Consider the following 24,932-nt stretch of genomic DNA (forward strand, 5'->3'; position numbering starts at 1 on the left):
TACCACCGTGTCCTACAGCACCGCCGTCGCCCACTCCTTCGAGCAAGCCGAGCCCCGAGCGCTCGTTTGCCCCGAAGCTCCGCCACCGACCTCGCCTTCGCCGCTCACCGTCGGAGATCCCCTCCGCCGTCGCCACTGCTACAGCTCGTCTCCGACCTCGCCGCCTGCTCCGTCGCAACCGCCGTGAGCATGGCCACCTTCCCATCCTCTCCTCTCTCTCTCTCGAGCTCTGTAGCCACCGCACGAAGCTCACCCGAACGCGCCGCCGCACGAGCTCGTCGCCGACGAGGCTCCGGCCATCCAACGGCCACACCACCGTAGCCATTAGCTTCACCGCAACGCCAGGAACCCGTAGCACCCTCGCACGTTCCTCGCCGTGCTCTCTAGCTACGGTTTCAACCACGCCCGTACCCCGGCAGCCGCACGGCTCGTCGCCGGCGTCGATTCCGGCGACCCCGAGCTCCACTACCACCACCAGTCGACGCGGTTCGCCCCCAGCTACACGTAGGTACTCTCCGCCGTCCTTTTGGTCGCCGGAGGAGGGATCCCGCACTCCACCGCCGCGTCTGGACGTCGCCGGCGGCTAAACGCCGGCGAGTCAGCGTGGTTTGACCACGGGTTGACCCCCCAGGGTCACTGACAAGTGGGGCCCGCCTGCTAATAATCTGAGTTAGAGTTAAAACTAATCCTAATTAACTAATTACCTAACAGTGACACTGACACAGGGGACCCACACGTCAGGTTTGACCTGGACGACCCCGTTGACCTGCTGACGTCACACTGACGTCAGGCTGACGCAGTAAAGCATTTACTGGAATTATTCTTATATTGGAAATTCCAGAAATTATCACAAACTTCAAAAAATCATAGAAAATAATCTATAGCTCAGAATGAAAAGATTTATATATGAAAAATGATCAGAAAAATCCATTCTATCCATCTGTACTGGTTTCATGCATGATTAAGCAAGTTAACCTACTGTTTTATACAGAACAAGATAAAGCATTAATATGGGCCATTTATGAACTTGGAATTTGAATCTTTGATTCAAATTAGTCCAAACCCATCTGGTCTTAGTTGCATTAGCCCAATACATCCATCTTGCCATGTCTCATGCATGCATCATATTGTTGCACTTGCTTGGTGTTGATTGTGCTTCGGTATGCTCATCGTGGTAGGTCCTGCCTCCGAGGATATTCACGAGTATCCAACTGAAGGGCAGTATCCCACCACCACTCCGTCAGGCAAGCAACCCATTGATCATTTCGATACAAACCCATCTTCTCGCTTCTGCTCTCGTTTACTGCATTAAGACAACGCGATTCAAACTGCTGTGTGTTGCGGTAGTTGAACCCACTTTCCTTTGCATGACCTGTCATTGCCACAGTAACTAGATGAAACCCACTAGCATGTGTAGGAGTTGATTGAGCCATGTTGTGTTCCTACAATGCTATGCTTGCTATGCTTAGAGTTGTGTCAGGTCTGGCTCATCAGGGTGATGAACTAGAGTGAAAGTGTGTGTGTCGGTAAAGGAGAGTAAAGTGTTGAATACGATTTGGTAAAGGTATCGATGGGAGGCCATGTAGGAGTACATGGTGGGTTGTTTCATTGAGACCGTCCCTAAGAACTGAGATCTGTATGCGTGATTTAAGATTCAGCTACTACCACACATTGGGCCCGAAACCAATGGACCCCCTCGGCTTCTTATTCACCCTTGTCCTCTGTCCAGGAGTTGCACGTAGTTTCTGGTGTTTGTAGTAAGCTGGAGGCCGTGGACAGCGCTGACCAAGGGGTGGGCTGTGATGCGGTAGGCTCGTGGCACGGTGTACCGAGTCGCCCGTTTGGTGTCCGGGAACCCTGCACACATCGTTCGGGGCCGTATGTGGAAACCTCGGCCGGACTCCCTGCGGATGGAACCTGAATAGGCGATAAACCTGGACTAGAGACTCGAGTGTTTAGGTAGGCTGTGGCCGACACCCACGTTGGGCTTCCGCTTGAAGGTTGCCGAGTACACGTCGTGTAGCGACGATAAGTGGTGAGAGCGTGTGTGACGAAGTACACCCCTGCAGGGTATGAAACTATTCGAATAGCCGCGTCCGCGGTAAAGGACTACTTGGTCGCTTATGCAGTTCATAGACAAGTAAATGGATACTACTAAAAGCCTCAAGATAAGTGTGAGTACCGCGGATGGCCCTCTCGTTGGATGACGAGGGAGGATCCACGGTGGAGTATTGAGATGGTGATTAGTGGACTCGTGTGCGAAAACTATTTCACAAGTGGTGTATCGTAGGATAGCTTAGCCAAGAGTCAAAGCTGGCTTGCTGCAATAACCCCACTACCTTCTTGAGAATGAACATGTATAGTAGGATCTGTTGTAAGACTTGCTGAGTACCTTTGTACTCATGTTGCTTTAATTACTGTTTTCAGACGACAACACCGCCCCTTCTGACGGGTTCTACGTAGAACTCGACGACGACGAGTGACGCGCCACCCAGGTGGTGATCTAGGCTTGTGAAGGGCCTATGTAGATAGACAGGCTTCGTCAAGCCTTCTTTCTTTCTAGTGTCTGTACCCAGACAGTTTGCTTCCGCATGTGCTTGTATGATTGTATGACTTGAGTGTCGGGTCATGTGACCCCTATCTGTATGAACAAGTTATGTAAGGCTCTCCGGAGCCCTTTAAATAAAGTACTTGAGTTGTAGAGTTTTGTTGTGATGCCATGTTGTATTTGCACATATCGAGCATATTGTGTGTATGTTTGAAATGCTTGGTATGTGTGGGATCCGACAATCTAGTTGTTTATCTTTAGCAGCCTCTCTTATGGGGAAATGTAGTCTGGTGCCTCCTTGAGCCATAGTAGTCCGCTACAGCCCGGTTCACCGGAGTCCTGCTAGCCCAGCACTACTGCTCTGGACACTTGACTGGCCGGCATGTGAGTCATATCGTTCCTGTGTCTGTCCCTTCGGGGAAATGTCACGCGGTGACATCCGGAGTCCTGCCTAGCCTGCTACAGCCCGGGTTCCCGGAGTCCTGTTAGCCCAGTGCTACAGCCCGGATTCACACGCTGCTGACCGACACGTTCGATGTTGATTCATGTATGCCTGTCCCCATACGTTAGTGCCGCTTTGGGTTCACGACTAGCCATGTCGGCCCGGGTTCTCTGTCATATGGATGCTAGCGACATTGTCATATACGTGAGCCAAAAGGCGCAAACGGTCCCGGGCCATGGTAAGGCGACACCCGTGGGAGTACCGTGCGTGAGGCCGCAATGTGATATGAGGTGTTACAGGCTAGATCGGTGTGACTTGGAATCGGGGTCCTGACAGCGTTGGCATCAGAGCCGGACTGCCTGTAGGTGCGATAAGCCAAACTGGTCGATGTCGAGTCTAGAAATGCTTTAGTTATATGTAGGGGAATTGATTGTGGGAGGGAACGTAAGGTGCTTTTACTCCTTTACCTCATGCCCTCTGATCTGAGTCATTCTCTTCTCATTCTACGTGGGTTAAGGACTAGGCTCTCTCCTCTCTATCAGGTTCACGTGTTACTAATCCGTAGTAACTTATAGGATTGTTGGTTCCATGCTTCGGTTCAGTTTCTACTACCCTAGTATGTTGTCGGTTGAACCAGAACCTTGACATGATGTTGTTGAGTGGTATTGCAAACTGTTGCGAATGTCTCAAATCCTTTTTCGAGCATTTACAGCCGTTATGCTGTCCGAATTCTCCTAGTAATACTAATGCCTTGCATCATTTCGTGCTTTCAGATGGCCACCCGTTCCCAGAACCAAGTGGTTCGTCTGACCCGGTGCATCGGCGTACCTGGTCACACGGCCATGTTGGTCCGAGTGATGGTTGAGACAGGCTATCGTTGGTATCCCGAGTATACCGTCGAGGAGCAGTTCCGAGACTTTAACCAAAGTCAATATCTTTGCACCGTCAGGATTTATCCATCCTATCCCGGAGCCACTGAACCCCTCCATTGCTCTTATGGACTTGGGGTTACTATCGAGATGTCTGTGCAGGACGCAGCTTACTCAATGATGACTATCATGCGAGCCAGAACTGCCTTGCTTCAGAACACCGACTTCCGCTACATGCCAGCAGCACTCCCTGGGGCACAGGGGTACTATCAGGCTACTTACTGTGATTCTACCCATGAGGACTCACTACTCCGCACCACCACTGAGATGCTTGAGGACAAGGACCGTGAGAATCGTGCCTTGCGAATGGAGCTCTTTAATGCTCGTGCTGATCACTGGGCCACACTGACACGGTTTGCACCTGCCGTGCAAGCTGGGTTCATGGACATGAGGGACTTATACCCCGTGCGATCTGGTCTGCCAGAATGTATGGAATGGTGTGATGTAGGAGGCATCACCCCTCCTCGTGGACCCCGTCTGCCACCGTTTGTTGGACCAAGGCCACACCCGAGTCCCTATGGACCGCAGGCTCCACAGGACCGTCTGTTTCCGGATGATCATGTTCAGCTTCCAGGACATGGTGGTGACTTCTATGAAGATTACTACGGAAACAATTTTTGAAATTTGGGCATGATTTTAAAATTCACGAACATTTTTTAATTGATGATTTTTTGGAATATTCAAACATATTTCCGAAATCATGATTTTATTTATTTCCCAAACTTTTTTTCGAAATCATGAACTTTTTTTAATATCTATTTTTTTCAAAATCACGAACATTTGTGAATCCACAAACAATTTTGGAATTCACAAACATTTTATGAAATCTCAAACATTTTTTCCAAAATTTGCATTTAAAAAATGGAAGTTTTTTGAAATCTCAGATTATTTTAAAGAGTAAAAAATAAAAAAGGGGGCGTCCCACCCCGCACATTGGTTGGCCGAAAAACACGTGCAGGGGAAGCGGGAGGTGCGCTTTCCTTCCTATTCAACGCATAAGTCGCTGAATAGGAGCTCCCATATGTAGCTAGGAGGAGGCTGAAACCGGCACCAAGCTCTTCTCTCCCACCTCTGTCTCTCTTCTTCAATTCCCTCCATGCTACCCGTGCATCTCGAATTAACTACCTCTTGATTGGTTAGCAAGTGGGACGCTAACATGAATGGTAATTAAAATTCATATATCATATGACCAGACACCACTCCCTGAACAAGACCCATACCTAATTGAATTTCTGTTGATCAATTATCAATGTTGCATGAGCAGTAAAACTAGTTATGCAACAGCATAAAGTGGAACAAATGGTTGTCCAAAAGAGAGCTACAAAAGGGTTTTGCAAAGTGATAAAAGTGCAATCTGTTTGATTACTTCGTCCTTTGAATAATCTTCATGGCCTTTGTTCTATAAAAAGGAAAATCAAAGGGCAATCGCAATTGAGGTGGCCGGTTCCCATGATCGTTTCATCAAATTTTCATTCAAAAAGAAAAGGTGCCTCTAGCTAGGTAGTAGCCTATCCAGAAGACGCGCCGGACGTCAAAAGATACAGCAGATCCTTCGGATCGAGGTTGGGCGTCGGAGGGCCCCTCTCTTTGAAACCATGAAGGTCAGGCGTACAAGTTGGACTAGATGCACATGAAGATTTCACGCGAGTTCTGACATGGTTATTATCGTCGTGTTAAGCAAACAGAGTGGTGTCGCCTCTACCGACTTATTAGCAGTGGTCTCCAGTGAGTCCACTCCCTGAAACAGAACACTCTCGGTTAGCTGTGCGTGTGGGCACTCCAAGTTCACAAGCAAAATCTATTGTTGACTTTTTTTTTTGAAAAGGAGGATGACCTTCGGCCTCTGCATCTGGGCGATGCATGCGGCCACAAATCTATTGTCGACTGATTTGGCACCTACTGAAATAACTGAAACTTGCCAAGTTTTTGCTGAAATTTCATGGAAAGCCAGAACCATCACATCATGCCTTATAGGCTGCTGTGCGTAGATACTACACTACAGTATAATCAATACATTCATAAGGGTTTGGCATGGCATGATTCTTTCCACATACGTATATCCGACTCATGGCACACTCATACACGCCACCTCACTCATTGGCCGAATCCATGCCAATCCAAACAGCAAGATTTCCCCTATAATATTACCCGAAATCTCAAAAGTGCACGCGCACTTTTTTGCGAGACCGAGCGGCCCGCTGTAAACCGCACGATTTCAATCACACGCATTCATTCCCACTTTAGGTGTCATCTGGTCGGGAGCCCACCCACCCGTCATCCCACTCCGGCCAGTCGGCCGAGCCCACCATCCACCCTGTTGTCTCTCGCATCTTCCCAAATTCATCTGGATCCAATCGCCGCCAGCTCCTCCGAGCGCCTCCTCCGAGCGCGGCCCTCACCAGATCCACATGACCGCATCCACATGCTGGCCTCCTCCTCTGGCCCGACCCCGAGATCCCCCACCCGGACCCTCCCCGGCGACGATGCGGTCTAGGCCGCCGTGGAGCCATGGATCCAGGCCATGGCCCTCCCTGCTCGTCCCTCCATCCCCTCTACAACGGTGAAGACGAGGCCCTAGCACTCGCCTCCCCCACGAGCTCCAGGTATGAGGTCCAAGACCCGCCTCATCTGGATCGGGCCACGGTGTCGCGCCACCACCACGTGAACCCGGCTGCCTCCTCCGCCATTGACGACATCCACACGGACGGCCGTGCACCACCAACACCACCACCTCTCCCCCCGACAATCGGCTACATGGAGGTCGTGTGGGTGCTCCCTGCGGCCTCTCCTCTCTCTCTCCATAGTTGCAATGGATGCCTGGAAAAGAATTAAGAACATGTACGAGCAAGCTAAGCGATCAACAGAATCCTGATGCAGTACTGACCAATCCTTACTGTGTATCTCAATTCAGAAACATCATTTGCTTTTTTGTTTCTGGTATTTGATCTGATGCATCTATACCTGACATGGGATTATTCTGCATTTGGTACATCAATTTCTATTTTAAGTTGCTATGCTCGACCGTCCAACTGAGTAATTTGATTGTCGTATTCTTGCTTGGTAGGTTATCTCATTCCTGAGGGGAACAGCGTTTGAGCAGCCGCTGCCGGATTTGGTATCGTTCCTTTACAAGAACAGGATCATGTACCTGGCCGTCACTAGGCTCCTCATTGGAGCGATCAATTTTGCGCCTGGATCTAATGCTCTCTCACCTTTATTTCTCTGATCTACGATCTTACATGTTGTAGTGCCTTTTTTTGAGTAAACTGTGAAATACTACTAGTCTAGTTGCACTATAGTAGTCTCGGTTGAATATAATTATCGGGAAGTTGCACAATACGGTGATATTAAATTGGCTAGATGATGTTTTCGCTTAAGTTAATTTATTTTTGCTAGTCACATTTTGGTTGGCATCCACAATAGTTGTAGTTGCACACATGATATCTCACGCTTGTATTACTTAAGTATAGTTAGACACGCGACCAACTACTACTGTAAACTGGAAGAATGTTGCACACGCACGACCATGAAGTTGCTCACTCTCGTTGGTATAGTCGCACACGTGCGACCGCTTGAAATAAGTGTTTTCTTTAGTCAGCTAACACTATAACGCTTGTATGTTCTGTAAATTATCAATCTTGAATTTTCTGAAGAGCATAGAAAGAGTTGCACAACCATATTTTCAGAGTTGCACATTGACTACCATGCAGTTGGTCAGGGCTGTTGTCAAAGTTGCACATCCTACTGGTAGGGATTTGCTTAAGTCAATCTATTTTTGCTAGTCACATTTTTTGTTGGCATCTGCAGTATTGTAGTTGCGCATATAGTAGTTCTCGGTTGGATATGACTATGAAAACTTGTACAACACTACTATAAACTGAAAGCATGTCGTCCTACAAGTAGGCCTCATCGCCCACCTTTTTTGCAACTAGGCAGGTCCCCTTATCCAAGTTGTTTTGAATGGTTGGTGAAGGAGAGGTGCACAATACCATCCAACTAGTTGACATCCTCAGTCTTTTTGTAGCTACATTGACACCCTCAACATTTTCTTCTAGAAGCCTGAAACCTGAATGTGCAATTTTTTGATTGGTCATGCAAGTGTTGAATATTTCTTTTACCAAGACTATCTAATTAATTGGCATCCTTAAGATTTATAATTGCACAAGAGTATTCAATTAGTTGGCATCCACAACATTTCTACTTGCACAAACAGTATCCAACTAATTGACATCTTCAGCCTTTCTAGTTACACAAGAATAACTATTTTTTAGTCCCATCTTCAAATTTTTGAGGGTTGCCCAAGAGTATCTAATGACTTGGCACCCTCAACCTTACTAGTTTCACATGAGTATTTAATTAGTTGGCATCCTGAGCATTTTCTAGTTACACAATAGCATCTAACTAGTTGACATCCTCAACCTTTCTAGTTGCACAAGAGTAACTATTTCAGTTGGCATCCACATTTTGTAGTTGCACAACTAACATAATATCGAGTTGGCATCGTCAACCTTTTTTATCCGGTTTTTCTGAAGAAAAACAAATATTTTGTGTGTAGTGTTAACTAATCACCTTTGGCTCCTTTTGTTTTGCAAAACCGCGGGTTATCACGTCGGAATGTGATCACCTTTGGCACCTTTTTCTGATGACAAGAAAAAAGAATTTCGTCTTCTTTTCTGTTTCACTTTTAGTAACATCCTATAGAACATATTCCCCCTATTGCAATTTGTGAGACAAGCCTATTTGTACGCTCGTTTTTAATACTGTTCGTGTGCGTTTTCTAGTCTGGTTTCTTTGCTGCACACATTTACAGCAAAAGTTGGGCTTTGGATACAAGTTTAGTTGCACAGTTATATGTTTATATTTGCAGACAGCAAACCCAGTCTTTTTTAGTTTCATCTAGTCTGTGTGTTGGTTGTACACATTTTTTGCAGGAAAAGATGGACTGAATGTAGTGTCTATGCAAATAGAAGCCCATATTTGTGCCAACTAAACATGAATCCAAAACCATCTTTTCCTTCAATGTGTGCAACCAACAACCAAAAGATTCGAACAGATGGTCTCCAGTCTGGGCTGTTTTGTTGCACATTTACATAAAAAGGTTGGCTTGGACCCATGCTTAGTTGCACAAATATGTTTAGAAACAGTACAACCAGTCCATCTTTCTAGTTTGGGATGTTTTTTTTGCACACATGTTGCAGGAAAGTTGTTTATGGACCAATGGCTTAGTTGCACAAATATGTGCTTCTTTTTGCACAAACAGTACACCCAGTCCATCTTTCTAGTCTGGGCTGTTTGTTGCATATATTTTACAGGAAAGTTGTCCTTGGATTAATGCTTAGTGTGCACATAATATTTACTCCTTTATAGTTTTGGTTGTTGGTTGCACACATTGCAGGAAAAGTTGGCTAGGATACATGATTTAGTTGCACAAATATGGGCTTATATTTGCACAGACACTACATCCACTTCATATTTCTAGTCTGGGTTGTTTGTTGCACATTTTTTTTGCAAAACTACTCCCTTGTGTCTATTTGCGCACATCCAGGCAGAAGTTGGTTTTGCTACTGGGTCTACTTGCACAGAGTGGTGTTTAATTACACAGACAACAGATTACTGTTGCTACTCCCTCCAATTATGGAGAAGATCGGTGGTAGATCCAGAGGCAAAGGGGAAGGGAAAGTGAAAAAGGGAGGATCTGGAGCCAGAAGGGAACTTACCTTGATTGATGCTGCCTGGTACGCCTCTCTCCTCCCTCTTGTTACCACTTCAGTTCTTGCCAAAAAAAATCACCTTGTTTGGTTTGCCATAGCGGCTCTGTAGGTTTTTGGATCCAGGATGGGATCCCCTTTTATTATGGAGAAGAAGGAGACGCCGTGGAGGAGGAGGTGTGGGCGAGGGAGATGTAGGAAGCTTCTGGAGGGTAGTGGGGTCACTCGATAGCGACCGGGCATGCTGTTTCTGTTTCGTGGTTTTCGCGTGTCGGAAGGACGCTTTCCTTTTTGGAAACTGGGGGATGAAGTTTTCCTTATCTGGCCGGCCGCTTGCGAGCGCAAGCGAGCCAATGGCCATCAGCCAGACGCGGGAGGTGAAAAATGCACATCCACGAGGTAGGGGGGGATGCACATCAACTATTAGCAGTTGGCCGAGCGGCACATGGAGTTGCACATCGTCTACTAGGCAGGTGGACGAGACAACAGATGAAGTTGCTCATTACGTGAAGTTGGTTCATGTAGGACTAAAATTGCACCACACAGTATTATAGTTGATTGCGGTAGCACAAACGTTGGTTTAAAAAATAGTTGCATCTCATAGTATAAAAGTTGCATCATCTAGTACAACCAGTTGGCAATGAAAAAAGTTCATCGAAACATATATAAATGGGGCCTAGTTTTAAAGATCTCGTCGCGAGGGTTTCAACGATGAAAACGAATTTTAATTTTGACATGTAATTCAAAAGTTATAGCTTTTTGAATTTTTTGGAATGCAATTAATTGTCTTTTTTACTTTATTACTGGCATGTCAGAGCACATGGAAAAGAAGTTGGGCCAGCATAAAGGAAGTGCGTTGGGAGATACTTTTCGATTTTGGTCTTCTAGAAGTCAAGCGGACTTTCCTAATCAGGAGATGGGACATAAATTTTTCTAATACAGCCGGCTGCCGAGGAGCGCTAGCGAGCGCACGGCTGCTCGCTAGACGCGTCCATAATATTATCCCCATAGTGGGGTACTAACCACATGTGAGAAAAGAGATGCGTATGTATGTAGGGCGGTCAGGTCATCTCTCACACACAAGCTCATCATCTGCCTCCTACATATCTATCCTATATATGAAGAGAATGAGGTGACAAGACGCCGCCGCACTAATTATTGTGAGCCTCCTCCTATCCACTCGCCTCGTCTCACTCCCGCTTCCATTTCTTCTCCTCCGTCTGCTTCATCACCAGAAATTCACATTCTTCCTTGTTCTTGCAGTGTCCAAGAGCTGGATGGCAGTTCCATGCCAGCCTCCGCAAGGAAGGAATGAGCTGATGGCATACGATGCCTGTGATCCTACAGTGAGCGGAGCTGTCGACGACGTCCTCGTCGACGACGGGGTCGGGGAGGACCGCGACGGAGGCAAGGGCCCTGAAGGTCCACAGCGAGGCCGAGCGCCGGCGTCGGGTGAGGATCAACGCTCATCTCACGGCGCTCAGGAGGATGATCCCTGATACCAAGCAGGTTTGCGCTATCAATATCTTAGCCATTTCACCATTTCAGTGTTGTGAAGCATCAACCAAACAAAGCTCAGCTGCACATAATTATTGTCGTTAGCTGATCAGCTTTTCTGGTAGAAACTAACTTTGCATTAAGAAGTCTCTCTTCAAACAATTCTGATTGACCTTTATGTCAGCACCAGACATGAGCTTTTATGAAGAAGATCATTGAAAACTCGCACAAATGTTCACATTTCATCAGACTTTTCACCCTGAAATTCTATCTATGATATAAGACAAAGTACAGCACCGCAGTAGACTGCTATTATGCGACTTGTCAGAAAAATGTCTCTTGTCTTCCCTTCTGCAGATGGACAAGGCCGCCTTGCTGGCCAGGGTGGTGGACCAAGTGAAGCATCTGAAGCGGAGAGCAAGCGAGGCCGCACAGCTAAGGCCCGCCGTCCCGCCGGAGGCCGAAGAGGTCTCCGACGAATTCTGCTGCACCGGGGACACGGACGACGACGATAGACGCCTGTACATTAAGGCGTCTGTCAGCTGCGACGACCGCCCGGACCTCGTCGCCGGGCTCATCCAGGCGCTCCATGGCCTGAGACTTTTACCCCCATCCCTCTCTCTTCTTCGTCTTCCTCGCGCCGACCACTGCCGCATGTGCTCTGCCGCCGTCGTCGACCTTCTCCAACAGCTCCAACCTGGCCGCTGCATCAACCTGACCTTGACCAGAGATCGCGGCGCCACTCCGCTGTCCGTCAAGCACCACCAGGTACTCGCTTCTCCTCATTTCCAATCTGCATTAGGCTGCCCTAGTTCGTCGGGGGACGATGTGTTCGTCCAAGTTCATCCTATCTTTTCCATCTACGCTTAGTTCAATCCAAAAGCAGTACTGAAGTTGTGCGGTAGCAGTTCTAGCATCTTCTTCCAATCGTAGATGTATCCCCTTTCCCTGAGATTCATTCCCAGCTCGCATGTTTTTCCACTGCCATATTTAGGTTTAGTAATTATTCATCCTTTTCTGAACTACCAAACGCATATGCCTGCGTTGGCTACATTTCATATTGGGCCGACCCAAGGAGGCTTGTATGGTAGAGTCTCTATTCCGGCATTATGAATTTTTGTCAAATTTGGGAACAATTTTGAAGTTTGTTAACATTTTGAACAATTTTAAAAATTCATGAACATTTTTGGAATATTCAAACATATTTTCGGAATCATGAATTTTTTTATTTCCCAAACTTTTTTTCGAAATCATGAAATTTTTTCAATATCTATTTTTTTTAAAAAATCACGAACATTTTTGAATCCACGAACAATTTTGGAATTCACAAACATTTTATGATATCTCAAACATTTTTTTCAAAATTTGCATTTAAAAATGGAAGTTTTTTGAAATCTCAGATTATTTTAAAGAGTAAAAAATGAAAAAAAAAGGGGGCGTCCCACCCCGCACATTGGTTGGCCAAAAAAACACGTGCGGGGGAAGCGGGAGGTGCGCTTTCGTTCCTATTCAACGCATAAGTTGCTGAATAGGAGCTCCCATATGTAGTTAGGGAGGAGGCTGAAACCGGCACCAGGCTCTTCTCTCCCACCTCCGTCTCTCTTCTCCGATCCCCTTCATGCTACCCCTGCATCTGGAATTAGCTACCTCAAACTCCGTAATCTTGTTATGTTGATTGGTTAGCAAGTGGGACGCTAACACGAACGGTAATTAAAATTCATATATTATATGGCCAGACACCACTCCCTGAACAAGACCCGTACCTAATTGAATTGCAGCTGATCAATTATCAATGTTGCGTGAGCACTAAACTAGTTATACAACAACATAAAGTGGAAACAAACGGTTGTTCAAAAGAAGAGCTGCAAAAGGGTTTCCCAAAGTGATAAAAGTGCAATCTCTTTGATCACTTTGGCAAATCGTAATGTTCATGGCCTTTGTTCTATAAAAAAAGAAAAAGAAAAGTGCGATCGCAATTTGAGGTGGCCGGTTCCCATGATCGTTTCATCAAATTTTCATTCAAAAAGAAAAGGCGACTCTAGCCTATCCAGAAAGCGCGCAGGACGTCAGAAGATCCATCAGATCCTCCCTTTGAAACCATGGAGGTCAGGCGTACAAGTTGGACTAGATGCACATGAAGATTTCATGCGAGTTCTGACACGGTTATTATCGTGTTAAGCAGACAGAGTGGTGTTGCCTCTGGCGACTTATTAGCAGTGGTCTCGAGTGAGTCCAGTCCCCGAAACAGAACACTCTCGGTCAGCTGTGCGTGTGGGCACTCCAAGTTCACAACCAAAATCTATTGTCAACTGATTATGGCAAGGAGAGCCCGCTCTGGTGTCCACCCTGTTCGTCTGTTCACAAGTCAAAGGGAAAACTGTTTCATTTCCTGACTTTCACATCACACGTTCTGAGGATCACAGGCAGTCGAGAAATGGCGTCGATCGGAAAATTATCAGGTTTGAGCTGAACAGTGTGAATGAAGTTGCTGGTCAGATGTGGAAGGAGAGGGAGCGCGGCGTGGTTGCAAGAGGCCAAGCCCGACACTGCTCCTCATAATGACTTCCCTTAACCAACAGCAGGCGTCGTGATTATATTCCAGTCAACGAATCTTGTGAGCAGACAGTGGTCGCTCGTGCCGGTTTCAGATTTTGGTTCCAGAAATGTTTGCAGCGCCACTTTTTTCGATTTATTTTAAAATTTATCTATGTGTACCTTCTGAAAGTGCTGAAACATTTAGGCACCTACTGAAATAACTGAAACTTGCCAATTTTTCGCTGAAATTTCATTGAAAGCCAGAACCATCCCATCATGCCTTATAGGCTGCTGTGCGTAGATACTACACTACAGTGTAATCAATACTTACATTCATAAGGGTTTGGCATGGCATGATTCTTTCCACATACATACTGTATATCCGACTCACGGCACACTCATACACGCCACCTCACCCATTGGCCAAATCCATGCCAATCCAAACAGCGAGATTTCCCCAATATTATCCCCACAGTGGGGTACTAACCACATGTGAGAAAAGAGATGCGTATGTAGGGCGGTCAGGTCATCTCTCACACACAAGCTCATCATCTGCCTCCTACCATCCAGTATCCATCCTAGTCTATATATGAAGAGAATGAGGTGACAAGACGCCGCCGCACTAATTATTGTGAGCCTCCTATCAACTCGCCTCGCCTCACTCCCACTTCTACTTCTTCTTCTCCTTCTTCTGGTTCATCACCAGAAATTCACATTCTTCCTTGTTCTTGCAGTGTCCAGGAGCTGGATGGCACCTCCATGCCAATCCCCGCAAGGAGGGAACGAGCTGATGGCATACGATGCATGTGATCCTACGGTGAGCAGAGGCCCGGCTCCGCTGCCCCGGCAGGCCAGCTCGGCGCCACCGGCCGGGCCGCCGGAGCTGTCGACGACGGGGTCGGGGAGGACCGCGACGGAGGCAAGAGCCCTGAAGGTCCACAGCGAGGCCGAGCGCCGGCGTCGTGTGAGGATCAACGCTCATCTCACGACGCTCAGGAGGATGATCCCTGATACCAATCAGGTTTGCGCCATCAATATCTTGGCCATTTCACCATTTCAGTGCTGTGAGGCATCAACCAAACAAAGCTCTGCTGCACATAATTATTGTCGTTAGCTGATCAGCTTTTCTGGTAGAAACCAACTTTGCATTAAGAAGTCTCTCTGCAAACTTATCCGCGAGAGATTGTTGCTACTTATCGTGAGATCCATAGTGTGCCCCTAACAGAGAGGCCTCGGGGTGGGCTTATATAGCGGCGGGGAGGGGTGTGCCGTGCTGTCGCCGCGGACGCGTGGCCGGCGCCGCGGACGCGTGTGCACGTGCATGAGCTCGGAGGCAGGCGACGAGGGAGGCACAGGGGAGAGCTCACGGGGAGGAGACGGCCAAGGGAGCGCAGGGAGGAAGAAGACGGCGAGCTCCTAGCCAAAACCGCCACTGTTCGTCCGTGGGCGCGCGGCGGCTTGCGTCGGTGAGGAAGCGGACGGAGGGGGATAGGGGTCCAGGGGAACGGCGACGACTAGAGGAATCTAGGGGACATGCCCGTGCTAGCTGAGACGCCGAGCAAGGGAGGGGCCCGAGCAAGAAGACGCTCTGGACACGGCCAACGCCAGCAGAGCACGCGCATTGCATGCCAAAACTCGTGATCACCGCGTGCACTGGTGCACACAGTGGTACACGGCCGGCCAAACAATGTCTGGTGGTTTTTCCTTCCTGGAAGGTTGCAACTGAGGTGGTAGTTCGACGAAACACGCTCTGGTTAAATGGTAAGAACCCTCTGAAGTTTACTGCAGTAAACTTGATCGTATACTGTTGATTTACAGGGACTTGGTTGGATCCAAAAGGTTTGTCGTGGGTGTTTGGGTTAGGAAGAAATACCATACTGGGGAGTTTGGCAGGAAATGGACCAAGATTTAATGCACTTGCTTTGCAACTGCATAATCTGGTCCAGAAACTTGATCAGGAAGGTGCACTCACATGGAGAGTCAAATTGAGCTCAAATTGGGCAAGGCAAAGTCATTTGGTCCTATGAAGATGCTCAAAAAGTCTCACACCAATTGGTCAAGCCAAACTGGTACTTGCTTCACAAACATCTCCTCTGGATAGAAACTTGCAAAAATTCTAGAGGAATAATGGCTTGATGAACCATGCCCAAAATGGGTGGAGGTAGGTTATATGGATAATGGAAGGCCTAGAAAATTTGGCAGCCATAATGGAGCAACATAAAATATACTTGCTTCACAAACTGAAATTTTGGACAGAATCAAAGAATTGAAGATGAGCTCACATGGAGGCATGACATGAGCTCTACTTTGGTGGAGGGCTATGATATGATGATATGAGGGATCATGCAAAATGGAAACTCATTTGGATATGCCTAGCTTGCACCTCCTTCACAAAGCTTCTTTCTGGATAGAAACTTTGGAAAATCATAATTAAATAAGCTTTATAAATCACTGACGGCGTCGGGTGAGGATCAATGCTCATCTCGTGGCACTCAGGAGGATGATCCATGATACCAAGCAGGTTTGCGCCAACCCTTCGGTGTTGTGATTGTGAAGCCTTTCGCAACAATATCTTAGCCATTTCAGTGTTATGAAGCATTACCAAACAAAGCTCAGCTGCACGTAGTTATTGTCGTTAGGTGATCAGCTTTTCTGGTAGAAACTAACTTTGCATTAAGAAGTCTCTCTTCAAACAATTCTGATTGATCTTTATGTCAGCACCAGACATGAGCTTTTATGAAGAAGATCATTGAAAACTCGCACAAATGTTCACATTTCATCAGACTTTTCACCCTGAAATTCTATCTATGATATAAGACAAAGTACAACACCACAGTACTATTTTGGCCCGATTTGTCTTTTTTGCTGAGAGCTGCTCATATGTCCAAATGACTTGAAATTTGGAGCGGGCCTCACGCATCAAATTGTCTACCACACAAATTTTATTGAGAATTTTTTGAATTTGTTTTGAATTTTTTACGAATTTTTTCTAACCGGGTGCAGATGAGTCTGGGCATCAAAACGCCCTACTCCATTTCATCGGACTTTTCACCCTGAAATTCTACGATAAGACAAAGTAGGGCACTGCGGTACGTACACTGCTATTATGTGACTTGTCCGAAAAATGTCTCTTATCTTCCCTTGTGCAGATGGACAAGGCCGCCTTGCTAGCCAGGGTGGTGGACCAAGTGAGGCACGTGAAGAGGAGAGCCACCGAGGCTGCACAGCTAACGCCGGCAGTTCCATCGGAGACTGACGAGGTCTCCATCGAATTCTGCTGAAGAGGAGAGCCACGGAGGCCGCACAGCTAACGCCGGCAGTCCCACCGGAGACCGACGAGGTCTCCATCGAATATTGTAACATGAATTTGTGTGTGTGTGTGTGTGTATAGCCAGACCCTGGACTGCCCGGCCATGGCCTGAGGCATGGAACTAAAACACTCAGTATACTTTAGCTACTGTAGCCTACTGTAGCTACAATATTTACGGTTCCAACGAAGCTGGTCTGGGGCGTAGCTATATCCTGGCTACGGCACTATGTGTGTGTCTCCACTTGCACATATGCCCGCACATTGCGACGGGAGAGATAATTTTCTTTCAATATTTCAGTGTGTGACTTTTATATATTCCGACTGGGTTTTGAAAAGATGTTGCAGAATTTGAGAAATAATGTTCATGAATATAAAAAATGTTCATCAATTTTAAAAATATTCACAAATTCAAAAAACAATTGTGAATCCAAAAAATGTTCATGTACAATTAAGAATATGTTCCTATATATAATAAAAAGTACACAAATTCAGAAAATATTCGCCAATTCAAAATATTTTCATGAACGGAAAAATATTGATATTTTCAAAATATAAAGAAAATTTCTAGTTTTGATCAACATTTTTTGTGTTTTCATGAAAACAAATTGAATTTTTTCATCACCAATTTTTCAATATTGATGAACATTTTTTTACCAGATGATCAAATTTCGAATTTGATGACCATTGTTTTCAACTTGATGAAAAAAAAATCTCAATTCAAGAACATTATTTGAAAATCGGATGAATTTCTAAATGGAAGAACAGTTTTTTGAATTTGATGAGCATTTTTTAAAATTATGGCAAACAAAATATCAATATGATGAACAAACTTTGAATTTCATGATTTTTTGAATTAGATGAACTATTTTTGAATTCAATAAACAAAAAATGTTCCCGGTTTTGAAAAAATAAGTTCACGAAAACGAGAAAAAGGAAGAAAAGAGGAAAAAATCAACATAAAAAGAAACGAAAATGAAAACAAGAAAAAAATGAAAATGCAAAAGGAGAAAATAAAACTTGGTTTGGGAACTTTCTAGAAGGTTCAAGAGCTTTAACAAAACCGGACATGAGTGACTTGGGCCAGCCACTGGCGGCAGCGCTCCTGCGCACTTTTCTATCTTTAAGTTTTCTTTCAATATTTTAGTGTGTGACTTTTATATAGTCCGACTTGGTTTTGAAAAGATGTTGGCGAATTGAAAAATATAATGTTCATGAATCCAAACAATGTTCATGAATTAATAAGACTTTACAAATTCAGAAACTGATTGTGAATCCAAAAAATGTTCACGTACAATTAAAAAACTGTCATGAATTTAATACTTGTTCACGAATTCAGGGAAAAAAGTTTACAAATTGAAAAAAATATTCGCCAGTCAAAATATGTTCATGAAGAATTGTGAAAATGTTCAGGAATTTGAGAAAAGTTCATGTATCCAAAAAATGGTTACAAAATTTCACTTAATTCGGAAATGTTCACGGATTGGAAAATTGTTCGCAGATTTTCAAAAATATTCATGAATTTTTGAAAAAATGTGAATTAGAAAATGAACAAGTCTTATATAAGTGAAAACTTTCTGGAATCCCGAAAGAATTGTTTGAAAATGTGAACAATTTTTGAAATTTTGAACATTCACATGAAACTGTGATTGTTTAAATTCCAAACATTTTTTACAAACATGAACATTTTTCAAATTTCAAGAATTTTTGAAAAAGATGAATAAAATTTGAAAACATGAGCAATTTTTTATATTTGAAACTTTTTTGAAGATTTTAAAGATTTTTTGAAATTTCGGAAATTTTATAAAAAGTAAGAGAAAAACAGAAAATAAATGAAAGAGAAAAAATGGAAAACCACTTGAATGAATGAAAAAACCGATAGAGAAATAAAGAAAGAAGAAAATTTGGTCCGAAGCTCCCCAAAACCGGATGGAATCTTCTGAGCCTTCCCATGAATCACGGACAGATGGAGGGATTAATGGGCCAGCCACTTTGAAATGTTATAGACAATTGTGTTCATAACGATAGCATAGAGCGATATATAGAAGTTGCTCAAGAAAAAAAAGGAATGATATATAGAATTTCTGAGAATTACCTGTTCTAGTGGATCATGGTTGAAACTGGCACCAAGCTCTTCTTCCCACCCTCGGCTCTCTTCCTCGATCCCCTTCATGCTGGCCCTTTTTTTCGATAAAGGGTGGATTTTATTGGCTCAATATAGAGCATCAAAAAGATACAAACACAGTGAGCACACATCCGGCCTCTGCATAACTAGCATGCACACAGCCAACATCAACACACACACACAGAAAAAAAAGCCAACAAATAGCAAAGTCATGAGCGACCAAAGCTATGTGTAAGCGAGTAAAAAAAACTAAAAGCGATCAGATGCACGATTACAAACTATAGAAATGATCATATCCGCACCAATCATCTAATGACATCACATGAACCACGATATTCTTCAACGGCAAAGCCTTCAGAAGGGGAACGACACTCAAGCGTCGCCGTCACCGGATCCAACCACCAAGGCCAGAGTCTAGATTTTCACCCTGAAGAACTAGTCCGAGCTTATCCGAGCAATGCCTTCAAGACGGATGATGCTTGAAATCCCTGTTCAAGAATTCAACCAATTTACCAGTTAACTTGCCAATTAATTCCTACTCATAGGGTCACTCAGTAGTCGATAAACTGATAATTGTCCGACTAATTCATTAATCGGCCGATTAGCCAATTAATCCCCTACTCGCCGACCAAACGAGCAACTATCAGTGTCAACGAATTCCTCAATAATGCTTGAAATTTGTATATTTGACTAAGATAGTGCTCCTCGTGTACCTAATTGAATTGCAGTAGATCAATTATCAATGTTGCATGAGCAGTATGTTAGTTATACAACGGACATAAAATAAAGAGGAAACAAAGGGTTGTCCAAAAGACGAGCTACAAATGGGTTTTGCAAAGTGATCAGAGTGTAATCAGCTTTGCCAAATTGTAATCTTCATGCCCTTTTCTGTACAAAAATATACTATATAATGAAAGTGCAACGAAAGAGGCGGCCGGTTCCCATGATCGATTCATCAAAAATTTCAAAAAGGGAAGGTGACTCTGGCTAGCTAGCCTATCCAGAAGGCGCGCAGGACGTCAAAAGACACAGCAGATCCTCCGGATGGAGGATCAGGCGTCTAGCGACTAGCAGTGCTCTCCAGTGAGCCCAGTCCCTGAACTCGGTTGTTTCTCGGGCAGCTGTGCGTGTGGACACACCAACTTCACATGGAAAATGTATTGTCGAGTGATGGTGGCAAGGAGAGCATGTGTTTGGTGTCTACCCTGTTCGTGTGTTCATAAGTCAAAGGGAAAACTGTTTCATTTCCTGACTTTCACATCACATGTTCTGATCACAGGCAGTCGAGAAATGGCGTCGATCAGAGAGAAAATTAGCAAGTTTGAGCAGGACTGTGTGAATGAAGTTGCTGGTCAGATGTGGAAGGAGAGGGAGCGCGGCGTGGTTGCATGAAGCAAGGCCGACACTGCTCCTCATAATAACTTCCCTTAACCAACAGTACGCCTTGCGCTCAGAGGCACTGCACGGAGGATTATATTCTAGTCAACCAATCTTGTGGCCAACAGACAGTGGTCACTCTCGCTTCCCTTCAGATTTTGGTTCCAGAATTATTTGGTGCGCCACTTTTTTTGATTTATTTTAAAATTTATCTATGTGTACCTTCTGAAAGTGCTGAAACATTTAGGCACCTACTGTAATAACTGAAACTTGCCAATTTTTCGCTGAAATTTCATGGAAAGTGAGAACCATGACGTTATGTCTTATTGGCTGCTGTACGTAGATACTACACTACAGTGTAATCAATACTGCATTCATAAGGGTTTGGCATGGCATGATTCTTTCCACATACGTATATCCGACTCATGGCACACTCATACACGCCACCTCATCCATTGGCCGAATCCATGCCAATCCAAACAGCGAAATTCTCCCTATATTATCCCCATGCATAGTGGGGTACTAACCACATGCATGTCAGAAAAGAGATGCGTATGTATGTAGGGCGGTCATCTCTCACAGACAAGCTCATCATCTGCCTCCTACCTATCCAGTATCCATCCTAGTGTATATATGAAGAGAATGAGGTGACAAGACGCCGCCGCACTAATTATTGTGAGCCTCCTATCCACTCGCTTCGTCTCACTCCTTCCTTGCTCTTGCAGAGTGTCCAAGAGCTGGATGGCAGCTCCATGCCAATCTCCGCATGGAGGGAACGAGCTGATGGCATACGATGCCTGTGATCCTACAGTGAGCGGAGGTCCGGCTCTGGTAACCCGGCAGGCCAGCTCGGCGCCACCGGCTGGACCGCTAGAGCTGTCGACGACGTCCTCGTCGACGACGGGGTCGGGGAGGACCGCGACGGAGGCAAGGGCCCTGAAGGTCCACAGTGAGGCCGAGCGCCGGCGTCGGGTGAGGATCAACGCTCATCTCACGGCGCTCAGGAGGATGATCCCTGATACCAAGCAGGTTTGCACCATCAATATCTTAGGCATTTCACCATTTCAGTGCTGTGAATCATCAACCAAACAAAGCTCAGCTGCACATGATTGTTGTCGTTAGCTCATCAGCTTTTCTGGTAGAAACTAACTTTGCATTAAAAAGTCTCTCTTCAAACAATTCTGATCGACCTTTATGTCAGCATCAGACATGAGCTTTATGAAGAAGAACATTGAAAACTCGCACAAGTGCTCGCATTTCATCAGACTTTTCGCCCTGAAATTCTATCTACGATAAGACAAAGTACAGTACCGCAGTAGACTGCTACGTATTATATTATGTGACTTGTCAGGAAAATGTCTCTTATCTTCCCTTGTGCAGATGGACAAGGCCGCCTTGCTGGGCAGGGTGGTGGACCAAGTGAGGCACCTGAAGAGGAGAGCCAGCGAGGTCGCGCAGCAGACGCCGGCCGTCCCGCCGGAGACCGACGAGGTCTCCGTCGAATTCTGCTGCACCGGGGACGCCGACGACGACAACAGCCGCCTATACATTAAGGCGTCTGTCAGCTGCGACGACCGCCCGGACCTCGTCGCCGGGCTCATCCAGGCGCTCCATGGCCTGAGACTTAGGACACTAAGAGCGGAGGTGTCCTCCCTGGGAGGAACGGTGCAGCATGTCTTCACACTCTGCAAGGAGGAGGAAGGCAGTGCAGGGAGTGCTGGACTGAATTCCCTGAAGGAGGCTGTGAGGCTGGCTCTGGCCAAGGTTGCTTCACCAGAGCTGGTGTGTGGCGGCAGTCCGTTCCAGTTTCAGAGCAAGCGGCAGAGGATTCTCGAGTTGCATTATTCAATCATGTCCATATGGATGAGTATTTTCTGGAGTATATTTTTAGTGTGCCAGATTTGAGGTTGGGACTGCTGTTAGTGCTGTAAGATAAGATAGATGCAGACATGCAGTCACTCCGGGACAGATATCATAGCAACAGGGTTTACACTGTGTGCCTGATGCAGCATGGCTGCCGACATTCCAGATTGCAGAGATCCTAGCTGATGACGCAGGGTTACATGATTAGTTTGACGATTCAGCAGTGGCGTGGATAGGCTAATACTCTATGCAACACCTCCTCATTGGTGGTTCTCATGTTAAGATATGACTATATATGAGACACACCTAGAAAGAATTACTTTGTCTTTTTTACTTTTGTTATGTTAGGTATATCACCAAGTTTTCCTGCTCGCCGGGTGCAGCAGCGCACAAGTGTGGCGTTCAGACATCTTGGGCGTTTTCAAATGAAAAGAAAACTGATGAGTTTTCAAGGTTTTTGCACCCATGCAAGTTTTCAAACTAAATAGAGCATTTTAGCACCTTCAGAAGGAAAAAAAATTAACTTTGTACTCTAGAGAACAGTAAAACTTTCGTTTTGCACAATATTTTCCCATGAAAAGTTAAGAGCACAAAACAGACTATTGAATTTACGTTTGTTCTGTCTGTAATATTTTGACATTCATAAATTGTGGGCACTCTTTAATTATTCCCCTATACTTGGGCACCACTCAGTTACTCCCTTATGCCTAGTTGCCTACGCTAGTTTACCACAGAGTTCAATCTTCTTCAGATTCTAGAAGCACAACTTTTTCTTACTAATGCCTAACTTTTGCTTTTGAAAAGCACAGGAAGCCTGAAACTTCTGTCTGGGAGCAGCTATTTGACTAGATGTGCAAAGAGAGCCTTGGCTCAGTGGTTGGGCATGCGGTTGTGCAGCCTAACGACCCGAATTCAATTCCTAGAATTGACAGGTGATGCACATGGGTTTTCCCTTATTTATTGAGGATCAAGTTTGGTGTGTGGTGAAACCACTCATCAAAAAATATCTTGATACTCATTTAAAAAAATTTGAGGACCATGTTTATCTTGGTACTCATACTAAAATGGCCGTATGCATCCCTAGTTGGTGCAGAGGCCGGGGAAGTGAAATTCTCCCCCAATTTTATTAGGATCTGAAGCGCCGCCCGACGAGACGCCGCCTGACGTGACGCCGCCTGACGAGACACGGTCATCCGTCGAGGCCGGCGCCGGCGCGGCCTGCGGCTCATCGCGGTCTAGCGCGGCGGATCCTCGCTCTATCCCGACGTCGTCGGCGCTCTCTCTCTCTCTCTCTCTACTCGTGCGGCGGCGCCGTCGGGTGGAGGGGCGGGGACTGCGGCAGCAGCGGGAGCGGATCCCGGCGTGAGGACGGGTGGTGGGAGCGCAGGAGATCTGCCGAGGCTGCGGCAGTGGCAGGTTCAGTTTTCCGACGAGATGGATCCTGACACATGGATCGTGGGGCGTCTTCGTTTCTCACCATCGTCGCAATGGATGGCTCTGTTGGATTTGGAAAACGATGTGTTGGCCGGCGATTATCTCCCGGACGGCGATCAGATCGAGGTAGGTCTTCGAATTTCCTTGGATAACTATGTTGTTATCGTTGGTCATTGCGTGCAGGTTGATCAGATCCCGGTCGTGGACATTTTTGATTTGACGAACACAACGAAGACGGGGAGGGTGGCTGCCGGGATCCCGGCGGGGTCGCGGTCTGCTCCCTCCGGCGAGCGGCGGCAGGTGGGGGGCCGGTTCTGGGCCCTTGCCGACGCAGATGAGGACGAGGGGGATGAAGACGCGGATGCGGCGCCGTCATCTTCGCCTACTCCAACGCCCTCCGACCTGTTGTGTGAGTTCTTGGGTGCAGGGTATGAAGAAGATGAGTCCGCTTCCACCGTCGACAAGGTCTTGCCCCTCGAGGATCCGGCTAGGGTCGGGCTTCATGCGGGAGAAACCAAGGAGATGCTGCGCCGGGTGGTTCACCGGAGAACGGCGGCGACGGCGATCCGGCCGTGGAAGGGCCCCTTGCCTAAGGTACGTCTACCAGATTTAACTGTTTTCGATCTGATTCGGCCGGATTCATGGAATTTGGTCAAGAGACGTAAGAATGCTCGCCGGAAAAGTTCTCGATCGGCGCCGGAGGTGACCGAGGCATCATCGCCGGCGGTCACGGCGATCCAGATCAGAAGCGCTCGCCAGGAGCGTTTGAATTTGCTCCTGGGCCGAGCTGAGCCGCATTCTGTTGGGCCGGTGAGTATTATTGGGCCAAGGTCTGGTGGGTATGAGGCCCAGCCGGACTTGGTTGCAATCGATACTGAGGGGAGGGGCGCATGCATGTTTCGATCGTCTTCGCTTACTCCGTCGCCGCACCCTAGGGTTTTGCTTCGTCGAGCGCCTGCGTACTGCCGAACCTGGTCGGGCTCGCCGCATTCCCCCTCTCGGCGCGATGGTTGGCTCTGGAGGCGCGCCTCCTCCCAGGAAGCGGCCGCCAGCGCCCAGCGGGGCTGGTCGGGCTTCTGGGGCGACGCCGCCGGGCCAAGGCAATGGCAGGGGCGCGCTGCCGCCGGGCCAAGGCAATGGCCGGGGCACGCTGCCGGCGCCGGAGTC

General features: G+C 46.5%; 1 protein-coding gene and 1 pseudogene across 1 annotated transcript; both read left to right on the forward strand.

The window, feature by feature from the left end:
- The first annotated feature begins 10,793 nt into the window (after positions 1 to 10,793).
- On the forward strand, positions 10,794 to 17,261 carry LOC123077393 (transcription factor bHLH106-like; annotated as a pseudogene).
- A 3,737-nt stretch (positions 17,262 to 20,998) lies between these two features.
- On the forward strand, positions 20,999 to 22,647 carry LOC123077392 (putative transcription factor bHLH107). Its single transcript, XM_044499661.1, has 3 exons — positions 20,999 to 21,115; positions 21,194 to 21,497; positions 21,849 to 22,647. The coding sequence occupies exons 1-3, from the start codon at positions 21,102 to 21,104 to the stop codon at positions 22,371 to 22,373; spliced, it is 843 nt and encodes a 280-aa protein (XP_044355596.1). The 5' UTR covers positions 20,999 to 21,101; the 3' UTR covers positions 22,374 to 22,647.
- Positions 22,648 to 24,932: the final 2,285 nt, after the last annotated feature.

This window comes from Triticum aestivum, chromosome 3D, assembly GCF_018294505.1.
Source record: "Triticum aestivum cultivar Chinese Spring chromosome 3D, IWGSC CS RefSeq v2.1, whole genome shotgun sequence".
Classification (NCBI taxonomy): Eukaryota; Viridiplantae; Streptophyta; class Magnoliopsida; order Poales; family Poaceae; genus Triticum; species Triticum aestivum.